The sequence below is a fragment of the Laccaria bicolor genome, genomic scaffold (genome assembly GCF_000143565.1).
Source record: "Laccaria bicolor S238N-H82 LACBIscaffold_19 genomic scaffold, whole genome shotgun sequence".
In the NCBI taxonomy this organism is placed as follows: Eukaryota; Fungi; Basidiomycota; class Agaricomycetes; order Agaricales; family Hydnangiaceae; genus Laccaria; species Laccaria bicolor.
In genome coordinates, this window is record NW_001889890.1 from 168,292 (window position 1) to 181,541 (window position 13,250).

Here is a 13,250-nt window from a genome sequence, read left to right on the forward strand (position 1 = left end):
AAACCTACGCTCCTACGCCAGTGGCGCACAACGGGGCTAGGAACATGGGGATGGGGGTGATAGGGTCGATGACACCCCCACAGCAGTCAGCCACTCCGCCAGCCTCGATTATGCTCCCTAATACGCCCGCACCAAATTACTTTGGAGCCGGTGGGCATGCAAAGGGTCCAGTGAACACGATGGCTGGAATGGGTTCATCGATGGGAGGTTCTGCTGCTCCTCGGGTGGGGGTAGGAATGGGGGCAACCCCATATACTCCATCGCCGCCTATTACGCAACCTCAACAACGGCAACAGCCTCAGCCGGCACCCTCGAGCACGACTGCGCAACAAGGCAAGGATCCATTTGCAGACCTAGCAGGTTTATTTTGAAGATTCAGGTTGCTTGAGAGGGATGTAGAGTTAGAAGTTGAATTCCAAAGCTCAGTAGTATCTCCAACCTGATCGGTAAATCCTCATGTAGAGAGACTCAATCGCAAGCTCTATGTATAACGTCCAGTTTTGGTTTCTCTAGAGGCGCATGCCCTCCGAAATGAAGTAGCATTTTAAGTTTTTGTGTGAGTATTTAATATTATATTTAGGGTCGACCTTGACGTGTGCTAATCTTATCTCATGTGTTACGTACACGACGGAACTTTGCTCTCTTCCTCCATGTCCCTCTCAGAAAGCCCAAAGCAACTCGCTATCCGGTGGCCCTTGTCCCTCTGAATTTTCTAGATGGCCGAATGTTACCGGTAACCAATCCATGCTCGGGCCACAACCATTTCTGCCTTAAACGGCAGGTTTTCAGCTGAGCCACTCCCGCCTCATGCCCATTGTTATATACCGACAACTTACCATCACCGGTATATTTTCTAAAAAGTGGGTCGCGACCAATCCGCTGTAATCGCCTTATAAGGCTTCTCGGTGGCTCAGTTGGTTTTCCAGCCCAAATAGGGTAGAAATCGATTCTGGAGGAAACCAATCCACCATATTTTTGAGGGCGATAAAAGGAGGCGGTCCCCCGATGGTTTGTCGCATCCCAAAGTCCACCAGTGCGCCCTTTCGGCCACCTCGAGCTCCCCGCCCTCTATTAGCCTCTCAGCGCCCTCACCAGCTACTCTCGCCTCCCCGCTCTCGTAAGCCTTATTTGGTTTATTGTTATGCCTGCTTCACGCAAAGCGCAAGCTGCGGCTAAGGCCGCCAAATCGGTAAGCATGCCACATGACCTGCATTCTTGTTAATCCTGTATTGACTTGACCCTCCCAGACCTCTTTCGAGGTACCTTCCGTTCTAGCGGTCGCTCCGCCCGGCGGGGCCGTCTGCGACATCTGTAACAAAGTTCTCTCTCGCAAACACGACTTGAGTCGTCATAAGAAGACCCACAACCCTGTCAAGGAGTACGTGACTCGTCTTGACTTAATATTAAAGACACTTACCTAGATCTTATCCAGTTTCATATGTGCATGCTGCAACAGGGGTTGGAGCAATCTTCAAGAATTGAACATCCATTTGGACAGAAAGTATGTCACTGTTTCCTCCCTCTTAAGCTTTGACTAACCATCCTTCTCGCGCGCAGAGCGGGGAATAAGCCCCACAAATGTCCATTCACGGATTGTGAATTCAAGACTGCAGACCCTGCGTCGCTAACTCGCCACAAGAAGAATATCCACCAATATGTCCCCCAGGTTGGACCCAGGGACCCTACTAGCCGCTCTGCTAAAAGCAGGCAGCGTCGGGCGCGCAAGGATCCCTCTGAATCCTTTCGGAGGTACTCAGAGTCCTACCGCTCCAGATGCTCTTCCCCGTCGGGCTCCTCATCTGCAAGCTCGTCTGATTTTCCCTCCACGCCCAGTGATCGATCATCCCTCGACCTCTCTACCTGCATCGAAGACCTCTGCCTCCACGACATCGGTCCAGAGGGAGTTTTCGTCCCCTGGACCTTCCCATGGGAGAGCGTCGTCGACGACCCCAATTTCGAGCTGAGCTGCCCTTCCTCTCACGGGTTCTTCTTGCACCGTCGAGTCACCCCGGAAGACCCCTCCGCTACCCCTCGTGATACTCACGCGGCTCACGAATCCTCGAGCGTAACGAGGGGTCATGAGCAGGGATGTCAAGATATTCAAGTCCTCGGGTCCGGCAAGTCAGAAGAGCAGCTTCTTACCAAGTCGTCGACGAAGAAAAGCCCTGATCATACCGACTCAGACCCGTCGAACATCCATCTCCCTCTTCTCTCTCTTCCTTATCCCTTCATTACCTTTATGGACTCAATTGAAGCTGCATCGTCACCGAACTTCAATGGGTACTATCATCATCGGGTGCTTCAGCAAGAGACAGAGATGTTCAACAATGTCATTGTGGCACACTCCCCCCAACACGAGCAGGTGCCGGTCCAGTACTACGGCGACCTTCCCGCTCCCCAAGAATCAGTCGACTTTGACTTGACTCCGGCCCCGTTTAACGTGGATGCTGCGATTTTCGCTCAGTTGTCGCAGTTCGAGCAGAATCCATACGCACCCTACCAGCAGTTGGATTTCAACCTCGACATGGGCACGCTTAAGCAAAACTCGTACACACCACAAGAACCTACCGAACAGCAGTTCAATTGCGACTTCGGTCAAGGCATGTTCGAGCAGAACCCGTTTGCACCCCAAGAGCCCAGCTGCCAGGAGTTCCATCTCGACCTCGACCTGGACCAAGGCACGGTCGAGCAGGAGTTATTCTCACCACAAGAACCCATCTATCAGCAGCTCGATTTTAATCTCGATCAGGGCATGGACCTTATGGCCCTCACCGTCGAGCAACAACAGCTGCAACAGGGGATATCCGACATGATGGCCAATACCCAGTACCTTTACAATGGGTACATCTACCAATAGGTAGTCTGCGCAATTGCCCTTTATTTTATTTCTTCATTTATGTTTCCCCGCATCCACTGTACACTTACTCCCATCATTTTGCATTTTTCTCGGACACTTCGCCATTTTTTTCACCCATCTGCCTCCAGCTTGTAACCGCTCCTATGAAAAGTCTCGATAGGGCTTTGTCATAGAAGTTTGGTTATGAGTGCGATGCGCGATATCATTACTCTGGTCCTTTCGACCGAACTTCAAGCTTTCCTCACTATCGAGGCCCACTTCATCTGTGCATACTTACATTTTTCATTGGATTTTTTGGTCATTTTAGACATCATTATTAACATTGTCACTTGTACTTTTTATATATCAAGGATTCTGGATTCTGGTCATCGCTTTTTATCTGTGCCATGATCCATCGTTGAAATCAAAGTTGTATGTAACCTAAGTTTGTTTCATTTTTTGCAACTCCGAGGCAAGATCACTGCCACATCAATTGCACATCAATCCTCCATCCTCGAACTAGGATGCGTTCAACTCGGCCAGGCGCTTGCAAGGCGCCCTCTTTTCATTCAAGTAATATCTCAAATGATATAAGGCGAGCAAGAACACTCTACTCATCTCATGCTGCAGTCTAGGAAGTTAATGAAGCCCCCAAAGATTCTATTGTGGTACTCCCCACGTACATCCTCCTCTTCCGTTTGACGTATACCTCAATATCAGCTCATCAGACACCGGTTGTCTTGCTGATTGACGTTACGGACAGTCTCGCCGGAGCTCATGCCCACTCTTGTGCTGATGCGATTCAATCTCATGTTTGTTTTCATTGACCAAAACCTAGGAGTCGCGCCGTCGCGGAGATGGGTCCCAGTTGTGGAGTCCCAACTGACTCTGACTTAGTCTTTAGGCATTCAGATGTCGGCTCTGATACGCCTCCAAGCTTTTGACGCACCTTCAAGTTCTCATCAACGTCCTTGTCCTGTCATGTCGGGTGGAGTTTACTCTTACCTGTTTGAGGTTCGTGGCCTTGTCTTCCAAATTTTACCCCTCCGGCTTAGCGTTCAGATGGGACTTTTTGATCTCGCGATGCGGACGACGTGTGTTCTAATGCATTTCGTGCTTACTTTCACTTGCTTCGACGTACTACCAGTCCATCTGCTAGACTGCGACTCGCCCTACGACACAATATTGCCATCTAGGTCCTTCAAAATTCATCTCCAATAGTTTCCATATTCTAGTACCTCTTTCCCATGGAAAGATCTTTCGGAGAAGAATCTCTTGGCCCGAGATCCAAGGCCTTTGCTTTCCATTCCTGCATCGAATCCCGAGGTCTGGGGCGTACGCTCCTCATTTATCAAAGATGAAGATGCACCTGAATGGATTTTGATCCATCCTGTCCCCCGAATTATCACTAGTTAAAAAAATCCTATCATGCCGGATTTGTAGGACATTTTATTCCATTTCTGGTGACCTTTCGAAGAAGCTCTGGATGCTCAGTTCTGGACTTGAAGCGATGGAAATGCGATTCGCAGCCTTCAGGTCTATACTTACATTCAGAAGACTGCCCAAGGGATTCCGTGATCTACAACGTCCATCGTTTGTGGCAACGTTACGCCTCATTACGTCCACCAACGGATGCGTTCTCCACCTTAAGGCTTGCTTTCGCTTTAGCCTTGGAACCTCCTTACTTCAATCCTATCGCTTCGGTCAAACTGAAGTGGGAGAGGTATCCTACAACGTCCAAGCAATTCTTCGAAATGAAGAAGCGCATACTATATCTCGAATTAAAAACGACCTTGGGGAGTTCTCCGCTTGGGGTAGAACTCGCCATTTTCTATTTTCATTTTGGATCACTCTTTTTGACGTCAAATTAAAAAGACGTGTTGCCTTCCGCCCTCTAAATCTGATTGCGAGTCTGTAAACCCTTGATTCGTGGCCCGCCACGATGACGCATCCAATGGTTCCTAGATTCCTCCTCTCCCGAGGGTGCAGTATTTAATCCCATCGCGAAAGGCTTGCCCTACCTCCCCCTCGGCGCACACATCGAAATGCTTCCAATTTTGCCATATCTTGGTAGCAAAGCCCTACTCCTCTTCATAACAGCACTTTCTGTGCATGTCTCCCTTTCTCCGCCGAATCCGCCGGTTAAAAAAGAGGACCAGATTTACTTTGTTCAGAAACTTGGCCTTGGGAGCAAGACGCGCACAACTTTCAATCCAAGAAATTCGCCAATCATCGGAATCACATCGCCTTTTGAAAAGGTCGTATTATGGGTTACTTTTAGCAGTAAAGTATGTCAAATGCCCGTTTTATTTTTTCGAGAAAAATGTTGATTACTCTATAGTTGATGATCTGGGCCGGGGTGCTTCTAAATATTCTTGCGTTGGCCGCGGTCGGGTGCAGCAGTGGTAACACACCGTTGGCGGCAGCATTTCTGGGTAGTATAAGCCGCTGCTCAGCCAAGTCCGATGTTAAATTGCACGGTCTACCTCTGGAATCGGTGGGAGTTCACCCCGCGCTGGTCGTCGGCACGATCTCCACCATTGTCGCGGCGGTATTACGTGTCTGGTACGTACGTCTATGCTTGAAGGCTGTCATATTTCGTAACAAAAATTTCTAGGTGTTTCAAAACCCTTGGCCCGTTCTTTACCTTCGAAATAACCATCCGCCCAAAACACCACCTCATCACTGACGGCCCGTATGCGTGGGTTCGTCACCCGAGCTATACAGGGGTGTACCTCACCTTGTTTGGAGCGTCACTGTCATTATGGTCCCCTGAGACGCTAAATGTTGAATGCGCTTCGCAGACCGCCGACTGGACATCTTTGGGTCCAATTTGGCACACTTGGCAAAGAACTTTTGGAATGGCATTTGCAGGCGTATGGGTCGCGAAATGTCTCTTCGCATGTCATGGAATGACGACGAGGATGAAGAAAGAAGATAATGTTCTAGAGGCAACATTTCGGGAATGTTGGGAGGACTATGCGGAGAGGGTTCCCTGGAAGTTAATTCCTGGTATCTGGTAGTAAGAAAACGATTCTAGACGTTCCAAAGACCACGAAACCCTTTCCGTTGAAGACTGGCAAAGGCCGGCGTATCTATGCTTACGCAGAAAGTTCTCAAATATTTTTATTACATAGTACTAAGTTACGCTTTTTTACCCTTGGACTTTTGGCACAACACTTGCTTGTCGCCGAACGGTAGTTTGTCGTTCGTTCGTTTACGAATGGCGAACTAACCCAAAACTCGTTTGCGTTTTTTAGCATCCGAGTCGTCGATTCCAGAAATTCTGGTTGAATCGTTGAAAATTTGAAGTCGGTTGTCCTCCCGTCTTGACTCTTCCTCGCATGATCCTATAATCCAATGGAACTGGGGTGATAGTTCTGCAATCATCGAATCGTTTGTCAACGCTAATAAAACTTGTAACTGTATTCAAATTAGTTTGTATGGCGAGTTGATCGCAATTTGTGTTAGTTTCCAAACTGATTGACAAATTCAAACAGCGAACTTGGACCTACGCCAACAAAGATTTATATTTTTTGCAGTCAGATTGGCATTCAAGTATTTCGAAGAACGAGTCACAAAACGCGATAACCAAAACGAGCCCAGCGACAAAGTCAGTAAGCTGCTTCCACCTCAGCTACCAATTCAAACTAAAGATTATGAGCGTTCTTTGCTAGGCATAACAGCAAAATGAGAGGGCTTACCCTTGGGAAAATCAAATTTGGTGATAATTTCGACATTGACAGAGGGTCTGTTGATCGCCTTGGCTTCAAATTGATCCTCTGGCGCGAACGTGATGACAATCTCTGGATCTGGGAGCGGCAAATGCTCAAGCTCTGAGCGGATACTGTATTTCCCGCCGCTATTGAATGGTGGGGAAGTTCCGCCGGGGGGAACTACCACGGGGGGTATGGGAATGGTGCCGTGGGTGATGATGACAGCGACGTGTCCGTTGTTCTTGACCTGGAAGCTGGCTATGTAGTGAAGTGTGTCAGAGGACAACGGTGCGCTTTTTGGGACCGGAATTGATAACGCACTAGGCATAGTTTAAAGGTTTGCGGAAGTTAGATGCACGACTATGTATGAAGTTGGTATGAAGGTCGGAACTTGTATTGGCAGGAGAATGGAGTAAGTATTTGGGTGGTCTAGGACAACATTGGGGGTACCTTTATAATTGTTCAGTTCAGCTTCCCAGCGTTCACACCAGCTGTCATTTTGCAAATCCGGTAACCTCGATTGCTTTCCTGACAGTGATTGGTGTTGTTTCCGTCCCCCAAAAATGCTCACTGCTCGGCCACACCGAAGGTTTGGTTGAAAGGAGCATTCAATCGATAACGATAAGTCCACCCGACTTTTCGTCATTAAGACGCAAGAGCAGGTCCTATGACATGGCACGTTGGAGCCTTACAATCTTTGTGTCGCTTTTGATAAGGAACTGGGCCTGATGGACCATGATTCTTCTGAGCGTCAAGATATGTATTTAGGTGGAGTGTAATTGAGAAGAGCTCACTCAGTGATGTATGTAGAACGTTTGTGGATATCGATGAGATTGTACTGAGCGACCAGAAGAAAGTTGCCCTTGATTCGAACCAGTCTCCAAGGGTTTCAGTCCACTATGCCATTATGAACGAGGACTTACGCAAGCATGAGTGTTATAACTTATAACGCGCGCGGTGTTGAGAACGTATATAGTGAGCCTGGAGTCACTGTCGAAGGGCCATTCTTACATAAGGATTTCTCTTTACAGACTCTATGTACCCTAGCCTTTCGATTATCCTCAGGTTAAATCCACCACCGCCACCAAGTCCTCTTTTTGATCTAAACCGCCACCTACCATGAGCGCGGACCAAACAGGCCCTTATTTCCGTCAAAGCCACTCAGCTCGTGTAGATTGAAATGGCTTTGATGTGATGGATAAGACAATCCCGAAGGCAAGCAGGCAACTTTCAATCCCATAGGCGTCGAGGAACTAGCATGGGACGTGGAGATGGGAAGGGTCCGGAAGGCCGCGAGAGGAAGAGGAAAGGCTGAAATTCGCGCCCGATGACGTTGACCAGGTCAGTATCTGTTTATAATGTCAGTAACCGAAATGCCAAAATGCCAACCTCTGCAGGCATCTCTCTATCTCTTGGGCCGTTTAATTTACCCTTTCGCTGCGGGGGTAGTGATTCCCGACTTTTGGGTCTCAATTATTGTGGTGGCAACAACGAAACAGCGATAAGATTTTTTGAACGCAGTCCCAAAGGCATACAAGTACATATAGTACGAGCAACTCAAACGAAGTGAGCTCAGTCAACAACTCCATTCCGCCTAAATCTTGACGATCCGTTCAGGCTAGAAATAATGAGCGTTCTATTTAGACTGAGATCAACGACGAAATAAGATCACCTCCCCCGAAATCGAACTTTGCAGTAATGTCGACGTTCAAATTAGGTCGGTTGATTGACTTGGTTTCGAATGTCTCTCCTGGAGCGAATGCGACAACAATCTCAGGTGGGGGGAGTGGCAAATTCTCAAGTTCCGACCGGATGATGTACGTCCCGGGGGAACTGAATGGCAGGGAAGTTTGGCCAGGGGGTACCGTCACCGCAAGTGAGGGTTTTTCCAGGAAGACGAAGACGTCGTTTTTACCGTTGTTTTTTACCGTGAAGCTGGCTACGCAGTGCATAGCTGTGTCAGAAAACAACCAGCTAGGCAAATGTTAACGCACAAGGCATAGTGTGAAGATGATAATCGGAGTCTGTGGTTACGATATGAAGGTCAGAACCATCCTGATATTGACGTCGACGATAATGACGTACATGTTTGCAGGAGAATGAAGTTTCTGGGTGGGGTAAGACAGCGGTTGGGCGTTTTTATAACCTCCCGATTGCCTTTTTCTTCACAGTATTGGATATGTCAAATTCGAATCTCGTTCCTGTTCAGCCAGTCAGTATGATGTTCACATGTCCTTCTGACCATACTCAATCTGAAAACCCAGTTATTTTTGGGTGCAGGTTCTCCCTTCCAAAAATGCTCGCCCGGACTCATGGAACGCCGGAGAGCAGTGCACCCCACTAAAGGGAGGCGAGGGACTGTTCAATAAGATCACGTTCGTTCACTTTTTGGTCACTACTCCATGCTTTCACCATTCTTCCTGTCAAATCCTCGTTACGGAGTTTGTTCCTGCCTTCCCAACGGGACACATAGCCTTACCGCAAGAAAGCGCACGAGCGATCGATCCTTATCGTGGGACTCGTCTTTGGAGGGGAGGAAGGTCGGCCGTCAGACATCCAATTCATTCCTTGTTACGTGATCAAATTTTTCTGAGCGTCAAGATAGAAGGATTGCGTAACAAAGGTGAAGAATGATCCAAGGTCGCTATTGTTTGCCTCCATCTCTTGGGCTTTAATTTACCCTTGACGCTGCGGGGAGACTTATGACCTGACTCTTGGGTTTCAATTATTGTGGTGGAATCAACGAAACAACGATAAGATTTCATGAATGCATTCCTAGGGAATACAGGTACATATACGAACAACTCAAACGAAGGTGAGCTCAGCCAACAACTCCATTCTGCCTAAATCTTGACGATCCATTCAGTCTAGAAATAATGAGCATTTTAGACTGGTCTTCACGACGAAATAAGATCACCTTTCTGGACATCGAACTTTGCAATAATGTCGACATTCAAAGAAGGTCTGTTGATCGCCTTGGCTTCTAATGTCTCTCCTGGAGAGAATATGACAACAATCTCGGGCGGGGGGAATGGCAAATGCTCTCGTTCCGCCCGGATGGAGTACGTCCCAGGGGAACTGAATGGCGGGGAAGTCCCGAAAGGGGGGATTCTCACTTCAATTGGGGGATTTTCCTGACTGACGAAAACGTTGGCGTGACGGTTGTTTTTGACCAGGAAGCTGGCTACGCAGTGCATAGCTATGTCAGAGGACAACCCGCTACGCAAATGAGTGGATATGTTAACGCACTAGCCATAGTTTGAAGATGATGATCGGGCTACCGTGACCATGATATGAAGGTCAGAATCATGCTCATATTGACGTCGACGAAAATGACCTACATATTTACAGGAGAGTGAAGTTTCTGGGTGGGGTAAAGTAAGAACGGCGGTTCGGGGGGTTTTATAACTCTTCAGTTGCACTTTTCTTCCCAGAATGGATATGTCGAATTCGAATCCCCTTCCTTTTCAGCCAGTCAGCAGTCCTGAGGATATTTACATGTCCCCGTGACAATGCCGATTCTGAAAACCCACTGCCATATCCGTCATTTTCCGAAAATGCTCGCTCGGACTCATGAAACGCCGGAGAGCAGTGCACTCCATGACCAAAGGAAGGCGAGGGACTGTACGATAACAACACGTTCGTTCAATCTTTGGTCACTACTACACGCTCCCACCATTATTCCCGTCAAATCCGACAGGCGTTTTCCCTCGTCTACCGTTGGCGCTCGTTACGGAGTTTGTTCCTGCCTGCCAACGAGTCCGATAGCCTTACGCAAAGAAAGCACACGAGCGATTGAACCTTGTCGTGTAAATCGTCTTCGGAGAGGGAAGATATGTCGTTGAAAGTGTCTTCAACTGCGACGCTTCGCCAATTAAATGCATGGCGCGCTCCCACACGTGTCACCGGAGTGGGTCGAGGGGTAACATTACTGCAGGAAAACTGAGTAGGCGACGGAGTGCTAGGAAATGGGGTTTCAGTGGTGGAGACGCCATGATTGTCAAAGGTCAGCCGTCAGACACCCAATTCGTTTCTTGTCATGTTTCAAAATTTTCTGAGCGTCAAGATAGAAGGTCTTGGAAGTCCGGGACTTCATCAATATGGGAGATGGGATGTGCCAGTGTTCACGGTGAAGACCCGTGTGTTGACTAACGCAGAACGCTCCTGTGCGAGACTCACTGGATTGCTCTGGATCAGGTGTTCACAGATAGGTGGCAGATCCTTCTCAGGTGTGTGAGGATCGCGCGGGAAGTTCGTTTGAAATGAGAGAAAGTATGTTTGGTATCCTCCCTATATTGTCCATCACTTTCAACCAAAGATTCTCAAAATGTTGGACTGCTCTAGGTGGCGAAAACAACACGGCATGAAGATCGGGATCATCGTATGCTCATTTTCGGTGTCAATATCCCGATTCACCTTTGCTCTCGACTCCCGCATCGCTTAAGGCCTCTAATATTCATTTTATCAAGTGTCCTGCCAAACGTGCTGGTCGTTGGCTAGTTGGTCGGATTTCACGCATACTGATCGTTGGAGGCCAGTTTCGACGACCTTTCAACCCAGGGTTCGCCTCATCGACGTCGACTTTCCGTCAGATTCTTCACTTGCTTACTACGTTTCCTCAGATCTATATGGCACCAAACTTAGAGTTAGTAGCTATCTCGTTTGGACGTCCGACGTAGGGCAGTTGGGTGCGGTACTAGATTGCTCCAAGGTAGATCATCCGACTTGTCTGTTCTGGCAACTGACCCCACAACTGGCACAGAAGTGTTAAATAGCGTCGGACGGTATGATGAGGAACTCTCAGCTTCGTTAACGTTATGTATACGGTAATGCGATCATGAATTGTTCTAATCACGACTGCGTGGTCTTGCGATTCCACATGTCGGTATTGACAATGAACATGCCCAAAGACGTGGGCTGCTTATAAAACAAAAAGCAACAACAGAACACGAACAATAAGTACTCTCTGTCTGGGAGTCGAACCCAGCTTTCGCGCGACAATGCATGTAATCTACTCGCGATGACAGGCGCGTGTACTAACCGATATACTAACAGAGATTGCATTGAGCAGAAGAAAAATATCATTTCTTGTTTGAATTCACTTTCGGGGTGAGAAACTAAAGAGGAAACCTCTTTCTCAAGAACAGTATAGGATGACTTTTGTGCGGCCCGAGCGCATATTACCGTCGCTGTCCGACGTTGTCCGCTGGCAGGGCTCACATACAGCATGACCTACACTCGACTCGCCACACTCGAGGCTGCCCATTCACAGTCTTGTATGTCCACATGTTCAGACAACCTTGACACTGTTGAACTGACGAAAGTCACTAGACGTTGAACGCGTTGCACTCCCCAAGTTCAACTCAGTAGGCTGGATCTTCGCCTGCGCACCATCCTCCCCAGCCCGACGAAGGCCCATCGACCTAAACAAACCCCCACCTCCACCTTCTCTCGCACAACATGGGCCCTACACCACAACAATCCATGGTCCCCGAGTTCTCCTCCTGCTCAACGACGATCCACCATAATATCCGGATCCCCACTCCGTACGGGTGGGTCGCGGACTCTGACGACCCGGCCTTTGACGATAAAGTCGACGAGCGGCTTTTATGGCACGGGAGCAACACGGGGATGTTTTATGCTACCAAGATCTGCTGGCGGAATCAACAGCGCATCCATTTGTTGCGGTCTGCGAATGTTGAATGGGGTGATACCACCTGATCGGAGTCGGATGGAGAAGAGTGGGGAGATGAGGGAGGTGAGGACGGCGACGTTGAATTCTGCTGTGATAGATGCGTTTGCGGGGAACCCGATTGCGTGTTCGAAGAGTGTTTGTCCGATATTGTTTGAGTGGAGGGATTATTTGTTTGAGTGGAGTGATTATCAGAGGGAGAAGGAGGCAGGGAGGCATAAGTATACTATTGATGTGCGTGTCTTTTTTTCTCTTTTTTTGGTCGAGAGCGAGAGGAAGGCTGACAGGCTTTTTCATATATTTTTTAGGTTGATGGGAATGGCTGGTCTGGTCGGTTTAAACGCCTCATGACGACCAATGCCCGTGTATTCAAGTCGACCATTTATCCCGAGTGGTGAGTCCCCCCTTTTCCCCTCCCTCTGTCCCCCATTTATAATACTAAAGCGATGTTGCTCGGTTGATAGGTCCACTGACCGCGTAGCCCCGTGGGTACACTACATCCCCATCCAACTAGACCTCTCGGACCTACACGACGCCCTCCTCTTCTTCAGGGGCGATGCGAATGGGGACGGGGCACATGAAGATTTGGCACGGAAAATTGCGGTTGTGGGACGGGAGTGGAGTAAGACGTTTTGGAGGGAGGAGGACTTGGCGGCTTATTTTTTCAGGTACGCTTTTTTTTTTTGTGGTGTTTTTTTTTTACGATTTTGATTTTGTTGATGGACACTGTGATGTGGATAGGTTGATGTTGGAAAATGCGCGTCTTATGAGTCCTGATTGGAATGCTATGTCTTATAAAACTGCGAAAGAGGAAGGGAAGGCTTGAGCGAGGGTGCATGGGGTTTAGTGGGTGCATTGTTTTAACTTTTCGTAGTGGGCGGGTGTGGTCTCTTTCTTGCTTACAGCTGAAAGCAGAACGATAGGCCACGGCAGATCGACACATGCTCAGGCCTCAGGGCGGACTCTTAAAATTTCAAAGCGACGTGATGGCTGGGGCCACTGAGTT

At 48.4% G+C, this 13,250-nt stretch overlaps 5 protein-coding genes across 5 annotated transcripts; 3 read left to right on the top strand and 2 right to left on the bottom strand.

Moving 5' to 3' along the window:
* Positions 1–1,141: 1,141 nt before the first annotated feature.
* LACBIDRAFT_294677 (uncharacterized protein) lies at positions 1,142–3,218 on the top strand (the record flags this gene model as incomplete). Its single annotated transcript, XM_001882975.1, has 5 exons — positions 1,142–1,189; positions 1,248–1,378; positions 1,433–1,501; positions 1,558–3,000; positions 3,021–3,218. The coding sequence occupies 4 exons, from the start codon at positions 1,142–1,144 to the stop codon at positions 2,855–2,857; spliced, it is 1,548 nt and encodes a 515-aa protein (XP_001883010.1). The 3' UTR covers positions 2,858–3,000; positions 3,021–3,218.
* A 1,663-nt stretch (positions 3,219–4,881) lies between these two features.
* On the top strand, positions 4,882–5,859 carry LACBIDRAFT_300306 (uncharacterized protein; the record flags this gene model as incomplete). Its single annotated transcript, XM_001882976.1, has 3 exons — positions 4,882–5,124; positions 5,178–5,401; positions 5,454–5,859. 3 exons carry the CDS (start codon positions 4,882–4,884, stop codon positions 5,857–5,859), a joined length of 873 nt encoding a protein of 290 aa, XP_001883011.1.
* Positions 5,860–6,067: 208 nt separating this feature from the next.
* Positions 6,068–6,880, bottom strand: LACBIDRAFT_328923 (uncharacterized protein; the record flags this gene model as incomplete). Its single annotated transcript, XM_001883087.1, has 3 exons — positions 6,068–6,216; positions 6,541–6,810; positions 6,874–6,880. 3 exons carry the CDS (start codon positions 6,878–6,880, stop codon positions 6,068–6,070), a joined length of 426 nt encoding a protein of 141 aa, XP_001883122.1.
* Positions 6,881–8,192: 1,312 nt separating this feature from the next.
* On the bottom strand, positions 8,193–8,553 carry LACBIDRAFT_328924 (uncharacterized protein; the record flags this gene model as incomplete). Its single annotated transcript, XM_001883088.1, has 2 exons — positions 8,193–8,491; positions 8,547–8,553. The coding sequence occupies 2 exons, from the start codon at positions 8,551–8,553 to the stop codon at positions 8,193–8,195; spliced, it is 306 nt and encodes a 101-aa protein (XP_001883123.1).
* A 3,459-nt stretch (positions 8,554–12,012) lies between these two features.
* On the top strand, positions 12,013–13,070 carry LACBIDRAFT_328925 (uncharacterized protein; the record flags this gene model as incomplete). The annotated part of the gene is made up of 6 exons (XM_001882977.1): positions 12,013–12,239; positions 12,280–12,310; positions 12,440–12,478; positions 12,553–12,638; positions 12,709–12,912; positions 12,986–13,070. The coding sequence occupies 6 exons, from the start codon at positions 12,013–12,015 to the stop codon at positions 13,068–13,070; spliced, it is 672 nt and encodes a 223-aa protein (XP_001883012.1).
* Between the last annotated feature and the right edge of the window lie 180 nt (positions 13,071–13,250).